Raw genomic sequence first — 19,865 nt, 5'->3', positions numbered from 1 at the left:
AGTATGTGGATTTAAGACCGACATGTGCAAACCTCCACCACTTCAGAAACCCAACAGAACACACCTATAATATAGAAAAATGAAGGACAAAATCAAAAAGGAGATGAACACTAAAAACAGCCGCAGCAGTTTTCTTCTGATAAATGAATACACTTCTGCCTGTTTCCCTTATACAAGCCAGAGGACCATTCCCATGTTCCATTTCAAGCAAAGGAAATCCATCATGATAAGTAGAAACACCGCCTCGCGGTTGTATACCTCTGCCATACTGTCAAGTTGCAGGAAATATGTTCACTGAATAAGTGTTATTATGATCATCATTTTATCCTATTAAAACATTTGGGTTAAATTGTGTCAAAGTTAGAGTATGAATTCAAGAATTATGCCAAAAACATGTTTCAGGAGGTCACAGTGACCTTTGACTTTTGATCATTTAATTGCAATAAAATAACACAGGATAATAAAGAATTTTACCCATATCACCCACTCCTAAGGGGTTGCCTGAATCAATGTGATTGTTTATTTTCCATATGCATTTATTCATGGTGGGGATCTTTATGACTTCACAAGTGGATCCACTTCCATCCATGACCCATAGTTCATTACTTTTTTTTAACCAATATGCCTTTGTATATTCAATTTTTTTTTTCAGATTACTGCCAGTAATAACTAATGGCAATAACTTTCACTTTTTCAAAGAATGAACATAACTCTATGCATTCATTAAAGACTGAGATGTTTCAACTCATTTCCCCTCCTACAGCTTTACAGTTAGCAGCTACACTGACCTCCCTGCAGTTTAATAAATTAGACGTGTTGAACTTTATCTGTTATCCTGCATACTTCATCAAACGAATGCGCGAGTCCTGTTTGGTTATATATGGATCTGGACTCAACAATAACAACATCACAAGAATAACAAGAATCTGTTTTTGGAATTTGTGAAATCAAGAATGATTAAAGTTAATTCATAGTATTTATTATTATTTTTAATATTTATTTAGCCCACATCCCTACATTTAATTCTAATTCAGTGTCCAGAAGGTCACCGGCATCGGTGTAGTACCTGGCCAATGTTTGAATTGTCTTATTATTACTGAAAAAAACAATCAAGGTTCAGTAAATCGTAGTTGAGGTGGCATCTGTGCCTCATTCAGAACCACGAAAACCCTGAAATATGCACCACAACCAGCTGCAACCAACTGCCGTTAGTTACACTGTGAACAGGAAGATCTGTATTAGTGTGGTTAGCAGTTAGCTGGCGCTCTGCCCGCTCGCCCCCGGGGCCTGTCATGAGGGTCGCCTCGGGTTGCAACATCAGCCCAGACGGGAAAGCCCTTTGCTGGTTTTTGGCTGCCCCGCTGAAGTGCCAGCCTGAGGGGATCCAGATGGCACAGCACAGCACTGCCTGGCTGTCAGCAGCATGCTATCAAACAATACACCCACACGGTTAAGATAAGAAGCACGCAGCACATCTTGTAATGTGTGAGTGTTTGAGAGAAGAGCACAAGATGTAACTGGTGTCTGAAAATAGACAAGTTAAAAGGAATGCACTTGACCACTGGTGTATTATGTGGTATTTTACCAAATAGTTTCTATTGACAAGTGTATGGGGCAAAGCAAAGCCAAGCCAAGCGTTCCTCAGTTTGCATGTCAAGTATCTAAGAACAGCTGTAATATGGATTTACCTTGAACAATTTAAGCTTTTGCCCCACTGGGCCAGTGTTTCACTCACTCTCGATCTCACCTTGGATCACATCTATCTATCTAGAGTATCGTTTTGAGCTGAAAAGCAAAACTGTTTTCATCTAATACTTATCACAGCGCAATCTCTATGACCTCTGCACTGCACGAAATTTTGAGCTGGTCCTGATAGCATTCTGTATGAGAGTGTGCGTGTGTGTGCGTCTCGTAATACAAGAATGAAGGAAAGTGGGAAATCAAAGAGAGAGGACGGAGCCATTATGCACAGTGGCCACTGTTAGTGAATACAGCACAGGCTGTGAATGTGCGACAGAGGGCAGGGCAGATCTCAAAAAGTTAAGAGCACAGGTGGTGTGGACTGTAAAATATTATGAGCTCTGCTGTTGCACTAACCCTGCACCTCTGTGAAAGTATGTTATCTGCATCATGGCATTTACCACTTTATGACACAGCTGCTTTGTTTTAATTTAAAAAGCGTTTGTGATAAGGAGCTAAAGCTGTAATGGTAAGATTTTTCTGTTGAGAATCACTTTAATAGATTTATCCCATCTGTTTACATTGAGGAATGGTTACAGTCAGTTATAAGTTATAAGGTTTTAGTACTAAATCCACACCACACACAAAAAATGGCATTTAAATTGCTAGTTTCTTTAATTGTTGTAAAATCCAAAAAAGAGACAGGGTTCATGGTGGAGACACAAAATAAATGAAAAACTAACACTTAGACTCAGTCACCTTTTAGCTTCCTCTATACCTAACACACACATATACACACACACACACACACACACACACACACACACACACACACACACACACACACACACACACACACCAATGTAACAACACCCAGCAGCACCATCACAACTCTCTCTAACAGCTTTAACCACCCCTGTATCACTGATTGCAGACATCTGCCAAACTCTGTGCAGTGATGCAGGCACATCAGAGGAAAAGAGCTGAGGTTTTATTACAGAAGAGCCAGCAGGCACAAGAGGATGGAGGGGAATGAGCTGAGATAACGCTATAGAAAACACATTCCCATTTCCATGACTTCAATGAAAGCTATGCTCATTAGTGTGCTCTCTGATTTTGACCATCATACCAAAACGTCCACCATTAAAACATAATTCACAGATGTTCTTGTGCTGAAGATCAATACTCGTTTCTATCACTTCTATATATCTGAGACATATGTGTGCAATATTACAATAATTTAAACGCAGTCAATAGTAGGGTTGCGAAATTCTGGGAATTTTTTTAAAAATGGAAGGGAACTTAAATATAGTTGAGGAAAGTATATTTTAGCATAATCTTGACTAAAACAAACAAATGCCATTCAAATACACTTGAATATCCATGCCATTCCTCAATCACATGCACAGAGCACACTGCTTACTGCATGGCTAAGGAGACCACACCCCCTACTGGCACTGTGCATGCCTCCATCACATGTACAGAAGATTTCTAGAAGACTGGACCACGCTTTTGAGCCTGAAGCACAAAGACTATTGAAGGCACACATTTGAGCCTGTGGAATAAACATATAATATATGTATGTATATATATATATATATATATATATATATATATATATATATATATATATATATATATATAATATATTCCCAGTTAGTTCCCCTAAATTCCCATTAATTCCCATTATTCCCATGGAAAGTTTCCAATATGGAATATTTCCAAGATTCCCAAGCTTCACTTCCCATGGAAATTTTCCGGAAATTTTCCGCCCCTTTGCAACCCTAGTCAATAGTAAGTAAACGCCACAGTGGCCTGACAACATTTGTAGGAAGTGTTGCTGTGTCACTTGAGTGAATTACTTGGAGAACAAAAAATGCTGAGAAGAAGCTTTTTTTTTTTTTTTTCTTCATTTCTCTGCATTTCTGTGCTTGTTTGAAAATGTTGTGTCATTTTGAGCCAGTCAAGAGGCGGTGAAAATCACTGGTAAGAAGAGTAAAAATACCACAGACTAGAAAAAGAAAGAGAAGAGTCAGGATTGAGTTAAAAACGTTCCCTTTCACTTTTACATCTGGTCAGTTCAGGAGTGCTAAATCAGGCGTGTGTATTCTCAAATCTAATGACAGGATTGTCAAACACAATGCTTTTATATCCGTTACAAACGATATGGTCTAACGAGATAAATAGTCTCTGTGAAGCTGTGGTTACTCATAGCAGGTATTAAGTTTGCAATGTTGAGCATGTTACCATGCAAACATATGCTGATTGCTACTAAAAGACAAAGCACAGCTGAGGCTGATGGAAGTATCATTAGTTTTACAGGAATTTAGTCATAAATTGGACATATGGACAAATTAAAATGTTGACCAGGTAATGGCACTAGGAGACTGTTTGTACTATATTTCATGTGCAAAAGGAAAAACCAACAGAACATCAAAGTCATTAGGGCTCATCCTCTGGGCATCACAAATACCTGCACAGAATGTCCTAGCATTCCATCCAAAAATTGCTGAGATACATTATTTCAGTCTGAGCTTGACATTATCTGTCTGTTACATAACTGACTTGTGGGTCGCAGAAGTTGACTGAAACTTAGAAAACATTAAAACATATTCTGTTACTGTGAAGAAAGCCACAGTAAGTATGAATAAGAGGTCAGTTTCATGGATACATTAACAAACAAACACACCAGACCTCCCCTGCACAGCCACATCCTGTTCGGAGAGGGGAAGACATCCTGGACTCACACGAGGAAAGGAACTACAATAAAGTAGAGCCTTACAGGTCTGTGTTGGAGGACTGCATTACAGCACCCACCCAGTCCCAAATTCCTACAATCCATCACTGTGATTTGTTAAAGCGACATTTCCTGGCAGTGTAACTGGCCGTGTATACTGATGTGTCAGATGTGGAGCACTGCTGTTGATTACTTTTACACTCGACAGATGGCTGTAATTAGGTGAAGCTGAAAAGAAATAGCACAGGGGAGGGAAGAGGAGTGACGAAAAAGAAAAGTGTTCCCAAAGAAGGCAAAGAGCACCATGACTGTTGCACAGAGACAATATACAACACTGTACAGCAGTTATATTTTCTGTATAAGTCCATGCTGGGAAGCTATACTGATGCACAAAGAGGACAAAAGAAGAATCAGTCAATGATGTTGCAGGAACAAACAGATGCAAATAAAGAAAAAAAGAGGTTTCAAAAGCAAAGAGAGAGTGGCTAAACTCCAAATTGTTAATGACGTTTCATCTAGCGAGGCCAGTAACTTGTAGTTTTTTTCCAGGCGCTTAGGTCTAACAATCTGGTTTTAAGTAATAGCAATGCAGCATCAGCGATTACTTAGAATTCCATCTGTGTATTGAGGGCATGTATAAAAAGTGAAGAATTATTGATGACATTGAGACTTCAGAGAGTGTTATACTTTTCACATCCACGCCTATGCGACGGTCCACTAAGGTCCACATGATGTAAATTTCATCATAAGAGGAAGTATGGAGGCTCTGTACGGATGATCGTGTGGCCAGCAATTTGTTGTGTCCATGCCAGCCTGCAAGGAAACTACTCTACAAGGGCACCAATGCATCCGCACCTGTCCATGTACGTGTCCGCAAGGGATTATAATTGAAGCCAAAGATTTTCATTGTCTGACATTAAATACTGCCGCCCAACAGCTGACACTTTATGACTCAAATCCATGCTATTCCACAAGCCTTATTCCAAAGACCTACTGTCATATCATATACACAATATAGATTTCACAAGCACAGTTCAAAACATCTGATCCATATTTGTGAAGATACCCACCCTTCAAAGTAGAACACTCTGTTTTGATGTGTTCTGTGTGCATGTGTATGTGTGTGTATGTGTGAGAGAAAGAAAAAGACAGAGAGAGGTGAGGAGGAAAGAGAGAGAGGAAGATTGAGACATAGAAGCGAGTGAGGGATGTTAGGGGTTGAAGAGTCCATGAGCAGGAAGAGGGCTCATTTACTCTACACCCTGATGACAGCCTTAAACCCACCCTCCCTCTTTCTCTCTCCTCCCATCCCTGCATCCTCCGCTCGCTGTAACTAGGCAACGCTGGCTTGAAACGATTCAGATGGTAGAGGCAAGCTCATCAAAGGCAAAGACAGACAGCTGGGCGCGCTGTCTTTCTATTCCTTTCTATTGCTCTGTCTATCTCTCTCTCCTTCTCCCACCTGCTTGTACACTACACTGTACTAATAACTGCTGAGTCTTACTGTGTTTGATGATGCGGTGACACTATACAACACACAACACTGATAAAGAAACCACTGCACTGATTTCTTACATCATGTGCACACCTTCACACATTGCCCTAGAGATGATGACAGGAAGTCATTCTTTTGATGAAGGGTGAAGGACAGAGAGTGAAAACGTGCCACCGTCGGAAGCTGTTTGCAGAAAGCTGATATATACATAGATTTTCTCAAATTTTGCATGATAACCAGACCATTAGAAAAGCAGAAATTTAAGTCATACAACTTCTGCTGGAAAGGTACTTTAGGGAAATCTTTGCCTGTGGGAGTTGCCAGGTTAACTTTTGCACTGCTCTGGGGTCAGGGACAGTGGTAAGAGTCAGAGTTTGGTAAAACTGCAAGCAAGCCCTGCTGTCCAACATACTGAAAAATCTCACAACTATAATTCTAGATACACTCACACAGACATAAACCCACGGACAAGTAGCACAGGCTCTGGCAAAGCACTGTCATGACATCAATCAATGTATGCACAGAGGGTGATTATGGTGCAATAATGGTGCAAAGGGGCAGATGGGTGAACAGGCACCTGGGTCATATAGGTGGGCAAGAGATGGCCAATCAGGGGCAACTGCATTGGAGGGTTTGAAAAATGTCAAACATGTAATGTTTAAAAAGGAAACATTACCCCTCACAGCCCTCTCCTACCATTGCCCAGCAACCCTGCACAACATGATCCATGCACCACCAGCAGGGATCCATATAATTTCTGTACATTTGTTATGTTTCAATACATAATGAAGTACAAAAGAATCCAAAAGGGAAAATGCCACTATTCAGCAGCTAGTAAATCAGAGCCAGTCACATTGCACATCTTACTATAACAGCTTCATGCTCTTGCTCTCTTTCAATCTAAAAGGCTGCAGCTACATTGACAGTTTATAACCCAGCTCTGTGCCAATCAGCACCCCTCTGTCTGCCCTGACAGCAGCCACACTGCCGCTCCCTCACTGTCGCTCAACAACTCACTTACTCAGCCAGTTTACTGTTGGCCAAGCGGTACCTATTCAAGACGGCCCAAATGTTGTGTTCTGTTGGGTTTCTCCAACACAACTGCTACCAAAACTTTCTGTCCTTAACTTTCAGTTACCAACGCAAGGTTGTTTATACTGTCTTACCTTCCCACAGACGAATCCGCTGCAGGCCGCTGCTCAATGTCTACTGCTAATCTGATTTTGAAGTGGAAACCGAACCAAATTCTTACTGCCTTTTAAAGCTGGGGGGGGCATAAAGGAGTGGTATTAGTAAGCCACTTCATATTTTCAAAGCTTTTATTTTACACATCTGAGTTTATAAAAAACACAAAAACCCATTTTCACGATATGGGACTTTTAAGGTGAGATATATCTATATTACAAATATGTTTGATAACAATAGAAACTGTTCAGATGTGATGCATTAGCCTGCCACCACCCTATGCTGCTCTCAAAGTTCCTTTTTAAATCTCTTTTCTTTCTTTCTTTCTCTCTCTCTCTCTCTCATCTCTGCAGGGTTCATCCGGTACCAAGCTGTGGAAGGAGCCGAGGATGACAGGAAGGCCATCTGTGCCAAGCTCTGTCATACTCTGTGTTTACATTTCCACACAACGCATATGCATGTACACACGAGGAAATCAGCATAAACACAAACACACACACTAGTTATTAGTGAAGCACAAAGACACATATGCATACAGTATTTGGGTGGTTAAAACAGACTCAGGGTTAGCATCAAATTACTGAAAACCTAAATGTTGTGATTTAAAGTACAATGAAAAATAACACATTTTATCCAGCCCTCTTTATAAGTGACAAGTGGCAGATGGCACATTATCTGCACCATAATTACACAGAACCAAACCATTGTGATGAACCAGTGTCCAGTCTATCTGTTGCTGGCTGTCAAGTGTTGCTGTGCCAAGACTTGGCCGTCCAGGTCGACTTCCAACAGCCAATCAGCAGCATCTAATTAACTCCACACCAAAGCACCAAAGCACCAGCAGCAACTCCAGTGGTCCCATCTGATGGCTGTATGCTCAGTTAGCAGGCTAAATTAGCCCTGACACCACTAGAGCCACCATAAACAACAACACTCACTACTGTACCCTGCTGCACCAGAATGAGCTATTCCAACCCGCGGAGAGCGATGTATGATTGTAATTACCAGTACAAGAGAGTCACATGAAAGCCCACATGTGAATTCAAAGCACATGTTGGTGTTAATATGTCAATGTGTCAAATATGAAATATGAAAACTGCTTCCAGTATAGACGTCAGACTGATACTGACAGTTAGGCAGCTATTTCTGTTTCTCAATTACCTGTGTGTTAACTTGGTTTCAAACGCTGAGGTTTAATAGGAGATTACATTAACATAGGCTTTACAGTGAAGCCTTTGCAGAGGGTCTCCGCTGTTAATAAATTCACCCTATGGGTTACAGTTTACCGGCTAAGCAGAGAGGAAAAACTGTATGCCACTGCGTTCACACAGTGCAGTTTATGCAGAAAGACCCAGCAGCTGCAGCCGTAGGGCTGATGTCATGAGAATGGATGTGTGAATCTCTACAGTTCCACTTCCTTCTGTTGCCTTTAGTCAGCATGGCACTCTAATTTTGGAAAAACGGCAGCAGGCAATTTCGTTTTTCTTGATTGAGGTTTAACTTTGAGTTTGATCGTTGTATGTTGAATTTCTTGAGACACAAGCAGTGCTTTGAAATACAGCTAATTATGCCACTGTGATCCAGAAAGTCTGTTTGATTTAAGGAGATTAATGATTGATCTCTTTGCTGTTCACTGACAATACTGAATTTCAAAGGACATAAACTGCTCTGAGTTTATGTTCTCAGATAACTTGAAAGATTTTATGCTCCATTACTTGCTGAGAAAAGTTTCCTAACTAATAAAACCAAATCAAAACCCACAGAGTCTTTTATAAATTGAAAAAAATAAGAAAAAAAACTAAAAAGTAAATAGAAAAAAATTAGACTTGTATCACTAACATTACAATAACAATTTTTTCTTCCACTTGTTCTCTCCAGACTTTTACTTTTAAAACACTTTAGAGGTTAAGTGCCTTGCACGAGAGTATTTCATCTGTGGCTAATGAGGCAGGTAAAAACACTGCTTGTGTATCTGGCTGTTTCAGGCTCAAACAGGTGGCGGTAATGTGTGCAAGAGAAAGGGATAGCATAACACCATCCATTAGCTTTAGAGTTTTCCTTAGTAATTACTTTTTACAAACCATCTGAGACTTGGTTCAGATTTGTTCCTCAAGGACTTCAGTCAAGGCCGTGACTCACTCTTGTCCTTTTCATTTAGCCAGAATAGGATGTGAGGTAATAAATGCAAATCTCTGCTTTAAATCCTATTGTGAAAAGCTCAGTAAGGTCAAACATGGTCGCACAGATTATCCCTGTAAACCTCATCTGTCTTATAGAATGTGGGTGTCTCCGTCCTCTCCACTCAAATTAAGACAAAATATTATGGCAGTTTACAGTGCAAATTTGCCAGTAATGCAAGTGGCATGCTGACAGCTGTGCCCAAATGATCTCTCGAGTCCCGTTCCCAAGCGTGCACGCGGATGGAAGCACCACTTCAGCAAGCAACTAGACAGACCGCATTATGTAAGCTGATTTCTGATTATACCATTCAAGAGCACTGATGGGAATCTACTTAGACTCTCAACCATGGGCATTCACTGATTCTTTTTTTTTCTGGATTTGGGGAGTACACTCCTAATGAAGTGAAGACTTTGAATCACAAAGACTGGTGGCATTCCCACACTTTACAACACAGCCATCTTGCAAAAGCCTGAGTTTAACACTTTGATGGCCCAAAACGAAAACAAACAAAACATAATATATCAGTTTTTTTCTTTTCAGCAGTATCAACTTCCTCTGACCAAAATACTAACAGTAGCCATGAGGGTAAACCCAAGGCTGACTTCAAACACACCTATCAATAGCTCTGTGTGGTAATGGCCGGAACTTATGAAATGCTGACATTCAACATACACATTCAGCATTTACTTCTGTCATAATGTACTACCCATCTCCAAAATGTCAATCAGTTTGAGGGAAGAAGTGCGATTGCAATCGGAATGGTTATTTCTGCATTTCATTTTCACTCCAAAAAAAATTCAAAATCATGCTATGATTTTTGTTGGGCCTTGCACCAAACAAGCATGTTCCCTTACGTCTGGAGAATATGATTTGTAGGCCAGGGCATCTCTGTAGCACCACAATTCTCATGGTGCTAACAATGCACAACAATGATGTGACACATTTTACCTTTATCAGAAAAATTGCAGCTCCTGCTATTTGGATATTGCACTTGGCCCTATTGCAATTTCAATTATATTTCTGATTAATTGTGCAGCCCTAATTAAAATGCATTTGTGAAACTTTGCTTTCCATTATTTTTTTTTTTCTATGAATACAAATCAAAGCCAAGTCCAAGGAAAACTGGACTTAAGTTTCAAGCTTTTCACATAATGGGAGCATTATTCTGCAGATGTGGAGTGTCAACTTTTGAACTTCACTGTGAACTCAATTGATCAACCACATTGAGGACTGCACCTCTCATGCACCACTCTTCCTCACTACACTGCAAACAAGATGGATTTCATATCACAGACTACATATGCGGCGCTTGGTTGTTGTTACAACTGAATAATAATGAAAGCTAATGAATTTGTGACATATCCTTCACACAGAGACACCCTCTCTTATTTTAATGAGTATTTTCGATGTGTGATCCACCGGTCTCCTCCCATCTCTTAATCAGAACTGGCAGAAGACCATTACAATGTGAATCTCTCAGGAAACAGGGGCACTATGAGTGAACACACTAGCAGGTAATTTGTGGGCAGTAGATTCATCTCCCCCAGCGTGGGCCGAGTCGAGCCAAACGAGACACCAGAATGAGATTGTCACAGCCAATTGCATTTTCATTCAACATTCTGCAAATCAGTTCATTTGTTTGTTAAATGGAAACTGTTCCCTCTGAAATGATTTGCTATTCCTTCTGGGAAATTACTGGTTTTTGTGAGCATAAATGAGAAGTGGTCAAGTAGATGAATAGTTTTTTATGAGGCAGTGACTGTGAGAGGACATGATTCAGAATCTTGCAACCAATCGCAACCACTTCTGCTATCTGCGAGTTGATGCAGCTCTTGCGCTTAAGAGGTTGGCAGCTAAGAGCAAGCTTCCAGTTTGTCTCCTGTTTTAAACACTGTAGCTGTCCTGTCAGTACAGACAGTCCTAAACACAACCACCATACACAAAAACATGAGGAGAGAGTTGTAGGTTGAGAGGAATACATCAGAAATCATTCGGTTTCCTAGCAGCTACGAGCACTTTAACCACAGTTTCTCCAGCAGTAATGCTGAGTAAAGGACTGCGGTTGCACAGGTCAGCTGCCAGATGTCAACATGTGTCTGAAATTTCTGAATATGACTCAAGGTCTAGCTGTTAAGCAGGGCTTTCAATTTGTCTTCAACCCACTATCCCTGGATAAACAAAGTTTCATACACATACACAGATTAGATAACCCAATGAACAGGGTGAAACTGCACTGACTGTGATTTTTGATACACGTTTAATACAACTGTCAAATTAACTGTAAAAGAAGCAACAAAAAAATAAAAGTACCATTTTATAAACCATACATGTATGTTTGAAAAGCTTAAACATTTTGTACATATTCGTACTAAAACCAATATGCATTAAGGATGCACTATTCTGACTTTTTCTCTCCCTGGTAACAATCAGGTTCAGGGTATCTGTCGATACAATTCTTTTTCAGATCAAAATCTGTAAACGACGTCCACTGTGTGTAACTCAGTGGGGTGACTTTAATGAGTCTGCAGCCTGTCATGATTGATTGAAGGTAATCGATAGACTGACAAAGAAAACTGTTTGTAATGTGGATCGGTCACAGCTGGCCAATACATATCATCAAGTTCGGCATCAGCACAGGTATGGTGCACTAGACTGTTGCAACCCTAACATACTCCAAAAATCATATCAGTGTATCCACAACTTAAAATCATGAGGCAGCAGGAGGGAAAAATGTGGAAGTTCAGACTGAGGGACAGACTGACTCAAGAGTGAATTACAAAAACAAGGTGGAGTGCCACTGACATGTCACTAAACACATACTACTTTTTCACTTTTGTAGGTGCAGCTGCTTTCACTCTGCCCAGAAAGTTCAGATATATCTGCCCTCACCTTGGCTCCATGGCTCCAAATCCAGAGGTATGATTCCTACCAGTCCAAATGTCTTACATTTCCCAGAGGAGTATGCATGAGCTTACTGTGGCAAAATTAGACAAAGTAAGATTCACACTTCATCAAACACTCTATTTAAAACCCAAACTGTTATTGCTGCAAGCTGCATCTTTTATGACTGCTTCCTTCCTGAGTAATTGTTCATTAGCTGTATAAAACAGTGGATAATGACTCAGATTCTAACTCTGACTAGTCATTTTGCTGCACAGGATTGTTTTGAAGAGCTTTACTCTCCTGGTTTAGTTCACTAGAAAAATGTACCATAAGGGGGAGATGCCAAAATGCTGCAAATGCATTCACCATCACTTGTACTGTTTGGCCAAATGTAATGCTTAAAGCTTTATATATTAACTATAATCCACAATTTGGTTGAATACAAGATGATTTCACCTTAAAACTATTAAAACACACAAGTCTGCACAGGGCAAGATTGCTTAGTCAATCCCAAAAATAGTTGATAATTCCTTGCAGAAATATTAATTCAGAATCCTTTTAATAGAATATTCACATGATTATTCATGTTCTTCACCGCTCAAATATTTTTACATGATTTATGCATTCATAATTTATTTGGTCAAAATGTGATGCACATACAGTTTTTCATAATAGCTGTTTGTAATTATGTCCATGTTAGAAACGGAACTTGTCAATTTAAATGTGTACATCTTTACCTGAGACAGAGAAACAATAATGAGCATTTTTCACCTCATCAACAATGAAAACATCATAGTATCATACACCATACATGTAGGTCAACTCGTCTGGAATTCATAGTTAGGAGACTCCCCAGGCTCATCAACCAGGCATGAATAATCCATGTCCAGATTTCAATTAGCCTGCTAGCGGGACTCATCAATGTGTGTGTGTGTGTGTGTGTGTGTGTGTGTGTGTGTGTGTGTGTGTGTGTGTGTGTGTGTGTGTGTGTACTCCAGAAATAAAAACTTTAACACTGATGAGACAGACAAATGCTGGGCCTGGAGCCATTGCTCACTTACAGATGTCGGTGTTAAGTAAAACCCAAACAGGGTGAGAGATCCATCTGTTCTGTCTTCCATATCTCTTTCTTTTCTCTCCTATTTGTGAGACATCACCTTCACTTAGAGCTGCTGTGCAGAATATATATAACATTACAATGTCTTCTGATCAAATTAGGCTAAAAATAGCTCAGCTGTTTAATGGGTCCCTCTTTCTTCGGAGCGCTGCAGTGGCACTGAACCTGGTCATGTTGAGCTAAATGAGATACATGTAGATGACGATATGTAATCGCTGATAATCTTGTCCTCCATATCCCTCTCCTATTACTCTAAACTTCCTTGTTTCCCTCTGCTGTAAAAATAGATGTTCAGTTGGTCTATTTTTTCTCAAAAGGACCTAAGAAAAGAGCTGTTGCTGATGCAGTTTCCCTTGTGTTAAAAATAAGGTTAAATAAGGAAAAAACTTAGCAAATTGCTCAAGTTAAAATGTTGTTATCATCAAGAAATGTAGAAATTATTTTTAAATATCTTTCTATTTACCGTTAAGATTTTGCCACTTCTTATTGCTGGATTCCTTAGCTTCAGATAAAGGTGTAAAGAGGTATTTTGTGCTGTGTGTATGGCTTTATATCCACATCACTGCTACCATCTGACAACATCCAATATCCAAAAAGCCACCATTTATAGACTTTACTTTCCTTATGTAACTACCTATGCATTTTTCATATTAAACACATTTAGTTTGGAAAGCACCTCGACTGCGGAATCTGCTCAGTGACCACACGAACCACCGGTCGAACAACACTTGCTGGAAAGTGGGAGTATTTCATGAGTGATTTCCTCCCTTTGGGATTCAATTGCTTAACCTTTGTGTTGATAGCAACCATAAAGTTTAACTACCCTTTAGGCCTGTATATCTGTAGTAGTCGACATGTCTTTATCACAGTCAAAGAGAAGTGATGTGCGAAGAGGCCCATTCCCTGGTATTGGCATACTTATACGTGCTGTGAAGTAGGATATAAATTATATAGCATGACAAACTGAACACAAATGGGTATAGAGATAAACTGGCTGCGAGAATAGGCATGAATCTGCAGCCTCTACCTCTGACTGACATAAATTATGAGCAGAACACAGGGAAATATACAGAAAGTGAGCAATTGCTCTTGCAAATCAGATTTTACTGCTGATTTGTGTTAGGGTCCACTTGAAAGATCCTTTTTTACATGAAAGAAGGCTTCTCAATGAGCACTGTGTGTTGTGTTTGCGCACACGGGAGAGTGTCCTCGTGTGTCATCACCACTGTCAGCAGTTCTCATGGCTGATTTTCTGTAATCACATGCTCAATGTATCCACACAAAAAACACACATTCATGCACTATATGGAAACAAAACCACTGTATTTTGTTCAGGTAAAATCAAATCAAACGAGATTAGGGCAAAACCTTGGACCACGTGGTAGTATTTGCATTCTGCCTAGTTTCAGCCGGGATCAGCCCTTTATGTCTGCTTCTCTCCTCCTTCTCATTTACATGTTTTTCTATTTATGTTGCCAGAAAACGAAACAGGTTTGAAATAGGGTTAAGGTCCTGTCCATGGGTATTTTCTAAAATGGATGGCGGATGGAAAGCCCGACCTCAAGAACTTAATCACCATCATGCTGCCCATCTGTATGAGAACTAACAGGCAAGATAAACATTTGAGCTTCTATGTTCTCACTCATTCATAAGAAAGATATCAAATTTCCTTGAATCACATGATCTCCTTGCACATTTCAATATTTACTGTTCACACTGTACTCAAGATTATACCCGCTTTTTACTATATCCAGGCTTGGGCGTGATGACCTACAGTATATATGACTTTCTCAACTATCAATTTGCTTGGACCAAGCTGTGTTGCTCCGCAGTATATGTTCAGGACTCTTCTGGCTGTGGAATGCCATTAGAGGTCCAGTGACAGGGTCAAAGGGTCGTTGCCTAAAGACTTGTGTAAACAGCTTAGGACAAACACTAAAAAACCAGCTTAAGACCTGCACTTGCCCTCCCTTTCCCTTCATCACAACAAAAGAATTATCCTTGTGACTCACCTTGTGTTCTGGCAATAAGTGGACATGCACTGACTATAGGGTTACACAGACTGAACTGAGTGAATATATTGAGGAAACATTAAATATGATTCAGTTAACATTCTTTGTGCTGTGAACACAACCAGCGACTATTTACCTTCATCATCGGTTCATCTTCTGATTATTTTACCAATTATTTTATTTCATTTTATCATATATGACGAAACAAAAGCAAATCTACACATTTGAGAAGATGGAACCAGGAAACGCCTTCACATTTTTGCTGGAAAAATAACTGATTGATTCTCATAACAGTTGTTGATCTTTTTTTTCCATCAATTAATGAATTAGATGTTTCAGCTCTAAACCATTGAAAAAATGGGTTAAAATGCGATTTTTTTCTGGCATTAAAGGGGTCAAAAGAATACATGAATACCACAGGCACTAATGATTGAAATAATGAGACTGTGGATACAAGCAACCAAACTTGAGTTTCCTTCTTCGCATGGAGAGGAGCTGGTTAGGGTGGGGCTCTGACACCTGGTTAGGATTCCCCCTGGACGCCTCTCCATGGAAGTGTTCCAGATATGTCCAAGAAGGACAGCCCTGAGTAGACCTGAACATGCTGGGAGGGATTATATATCCCAGGGGTGCCTTGGGATCCCCCAACAGGAGCAGGAAGAAGTACAGTAACTAGGGAGAAAGGAGGTCTGGGGTACTTTGCTTAACCCTGCTACTACCCCAACCCAGATCAGAAGTGTCAGCAAAAAAAAAAAAAAAAAAGCTGTAGTCCAAAATTACAGTGTAAATATCCATCTGGTCATTAAAAACCACACTGGTCAACCCACATTCGACCCATTCCATGGCTGCTCCGTCAATTACAAAGTTGCTGAAGAAGGCACTGTTCAGACCCTGAGGCTTTCCTGATTACTCACTACAGAGAGTCCAATCCTCACAGGGAGGAGTACAGCGAGGCTGACTGGCCCTTTTTGCAGTGAGAAATACAGCTCTGGGAAGAAACCTGCCATCCCAGAGAAAGTGAGACAGACATAAGTCCAAGTGACATTTTGACCTGCTTTTGGCCGACATCATACCACCCTGAGAGGGGCTGTTTGTGCTATTCGTATCCACTCTGCTCTGCACTGCAGGACGAAAACCATGATCTTGACTCATTTTGAGGACTGAGACAATGTGATGCCAAGTGGGTTGATGAGCCATGACCTGATTTGATTATGCCCAAACAACTATCATTGGGACAACTTCCTGTTAATGTTTCATGTTTTCTAATAACTGCACATTTCGTCAAGCATCACTGGTAATTTCTTGACTGTGGTGGCATGCTGGGATGATTTCCTTTCTGGCGTCCCTCTCCTTCCCATTTCCTTACGAATCACTGGGGTTCCTAAAGTTTTTATTTGTCAATGACACACAATTAGACACACTTTACACCTCATTAGATCCTGATGAAATCGACACAATGGTGCTTCAAGGCATCCCTTCTCAAAACTTTTTATCTATTTGGGTAAGATCTACAAAACTGTAGATCTAAAATGTACAACAGAATGTGATTGTGCTGGTGTTAATGAGGGTTAAAACTTGTTACTGATCATATCCTACTCAGTTCCCCAAAGGAAGAGAAGGGGCACCCTGCCATAAACACTATCCATCATTATCACGCCACCACCCACTGGAACACAAATTCACACTCACCCTTCAATACGCTGTCCCAACCCTACGCACACTTTCACACATGGATACATTGTGAAAAATGACGCAAGCTTAAGGTCAAGTCATCAAGTCATGTCTCCCTCAGCAAACTTCCCTCTGGACTGTGAAAATTAAAACATCCACGCCTAACAGACAGATTAAAAATTTCTTAAGCAAACAAGCCAATCAAAGAGACAACATGGACCACAAATCACAAGGTTTTTAATCAAACCAGCACCAGCTACGAGGCTTGTTATACAAATAGAAGGTAACAATGAGCCTTGAAATGATCATAACACCTTATTTCTAAAAGCAGACCTGCAGCAAATGGCTCAGGGAACCCCTGTTAATTTGAAACCCTGGAAACCACTGCCTCATGGCTGTGGCTTCCAAAATGCTGGAAGTTCACTGAGAAGGAAGCCTACAGTATTGTAGTTATTGGTGTAATGGATGAGTGGGTGGGTCCTTTGCACAGATGTTGCAAGTTTTCATTATCTGTTAATCCTGCAGCCTAAATCTGCAGAGGCATAAGTATTTACAGAATAAGAAAATCAATGTCCACATCCCTTTTACCATGGACCTTGATGATGATGGTAATAACTATAATAATAATAATAATTTTCAGCAATTTCTGTGAGTTCTTCTTATATTAGGCTATTTAAATGTGATTCAGGCACATCAGTGAAAAGAGGGTAAGTCTGCATCTTACCATCTATGTTTTCTCTGTCGCTGATGTGCTGGAGATTGCAGCCCGTGTCCTCGCGACTCAGCTCCGGCTCCGGCCGGTAGGTCTCCAGCCGAGAGTGGTTGTTCCTCCGGTGTTTTGGGCTTGACGACACGCAGCAGGAGGTTGTATTCCCCATAGTGTAAGCAGGTTTTGGCGACTGGTGTCCTCTCCCAAAAGTGTAGCCTGTCTTCAGCCCTCTGGCTGTGCTTTTAGCGCTACTACAAGAGAGAAAAAACGGGGCGGTAACGCGGATAGGCAGACCTGGTGCAAACTACAAACTGGCCCGCTATCCGTTAGCGTTACACGCCCTTCTCTCGGTTCTAAAATGTGCTTAGATGGATAAGTGGAGTCATTTAAAAAGCTGATAAAACGCCAAAGTAGACTAATAAATCAAGAGTAGCCCACCGTCCCCTTCCAAACCTCCAGGCGAGGGCAGATAGTGCCTCTATATTAACAGGCTTCGGTTTCACTGTCGACTCCGTCGCCTTGTAATTCCCATCTGCGAGTCGGGTTTTCTTCACACACACATTTTGACACACTGTTACTTTATGGCGACATGAATGAATAAGAGGACATGATCCTTTAGTTTGTCGGGAGAGGATGTTTTTGCTCTCAGCGCTACATGGTTGCCGATATAGTGTAGACTGCTGCTGCTGCTGCTGCTGCTGTTGCTGCTACATCCGCTGCCGTGTTGCTTTCAATTGCATCCCGTAAAGCGGGGGAATTAAGATAAGAAATGGCTTCGCAAATTTAAATTGATTCCATATAGTGGTTTTTACCTAAGAAAGATCGACAGAAAACAAAATAATTGTGTTTTGAGAGAGTAAAGGGGAATTTAGCCACCGTTTTGAGTTAAACCTCTGGATCTTGTGGTATTGTTTGAATTTTGGATGTTGTTCAACTTTAAAAACAATTTGCTCAGAAAAAAGTACAGTAGCAGAGTTCCGTTTTAGCTTGTGTTGCTGACTCTGTAGTCTTAGTGTTCGCTTTTTATACATCTCTTGCAGTTTATTGAGGGAAAGGGGGCGTATATGAATGCAAGTAGAAATTACAATATGTCCGGCAGCAAGTAAACATATCTTAAAAAACCTACAGCACTGTGGCTGTAATGGAAAAGGTTCCGGTTCAAGTGGGTGGTTACAAGTGTGTAATAAATGGACAATTACGGCATGGGATCTAAGGGGATAAAATAAATAAAATAAAATAAACACAGTGTATAATGGAATAGAATAGAAACATCTCAAGGATTCAAGTGGGTTCCTGTGGCCCACTATTTTCGATTGTTCCTTTTCATTAATATTTATCTACAGTTATTATAATAACAATAAACTAAGCATATATTGGAATTTGTTCTTGCTTAACCAGGTGGGTTGGCTGCAGTGCTACATCTATAGCAGTGTGCCTGTTTATTTTTCCTGTTGTGAACCCAAACATGGACATCTGTCGTTTCCTTCTTACCCATATTTGTGTGCCAGTTAATTATTTGATCTTGTCTGATGACTGACAAATCCATTAGGGCTTTACTTTGCCTGTGTCAGAGTAAAATGGCTGCTCAGTCCAAATCTCTCTGCAGTATTAAGTTGGATTAGTTGAGGTTAACATAAACAAAGTGGAGTCCTGAGGAATATCCTAATCCATTCACATGTTCGCTTGACATGTGGGACAGTGTGTGCTGATGCCTAAGACTAACAGTGACGATGCTGGAGACTGAGGGATGTATGAGAAAAGATGGGCTTGTTGCATGATTGCACAGGTTGAAATGCTGTACTAAAAGATCAGGCATGATGCTGTAGTGCAGCCTGCTGGTACTACAGCTGCATTGCATTTAATAATGACATTACAGCCTGTTCCAGGTTTTTAAGAAAATGCATTTTGTGATCTGAAAGATGTTTTTTGCACCTATGACGCAAGGGGTATCTGTCTCAAAACCTTCACTTCTCATCTTAAAATTATAAGAAGGAAAATCCAGCAAACCAAGATCTCAGACTAAAGAGTGTGCTGTAGCTGCGTTTGGAAGCATTTTACATATTATAGGCAAATCAATTTGTGTAGTGATCAGCGACTTCACCAGAGACAATGATGTTTCATTTGCTGTTGTCTCTGTTTACACTCGGACAGTATTTCCTTTTCCCCAATGCTGCATTCCACAGTTTTGTCTCTAT

General features: G+C 40.4%; 1 protein-coding gene across 4 annotated transcripts in view; it reads right to left on the bottom strand.

Annotated features, from left to right (window-relative positions):
* ccny (cyclin Y) overlaps window positions 1–18,382 on the bottom strand; it is a 37,803-nt gene extending 19,421 nt beyond the window's left edge. For all 4 annotated transcript variants that reach the window (XM_056364508.1, XM_056364510.1, XM_056364509.1 and 1 more), the window contains exon 1: window positions 17,686–18,382. In XM_056364508.1, the coding sequence (XP_056220483.1) occupies window positions 17,686–17,839 (154 nt within the window). In that variant the 5' untranslated portion in view covers window positions 17,840–18,382. The remainder of the gene's footprint in view (window positions 1–17,685) is intronic.
* Window positions 18,383–19,865: the final 1,483 nt, after the last annotated feature.

This window comes from Seriola aureovittata, chromosome 20, assembly GCF_021018895.1.
Source record: "Seriola aureovittata isolate HTS-2021-v1 ecotype China chromosome 20, ASM2101889v1, whole genome shotgun sequence".
Taxonomy (NCBI): Eukaryota; Metazoa; Chordata; class Actinopteri; order Carangiformes; family Carangidae; genus Seriola; species Seriola aureovittata.
The sequence above is the reverse complement of the archived record's forward strand: the minus strand, read 5'-3'. Positions and strand labels throughout refer to the sequence as shown.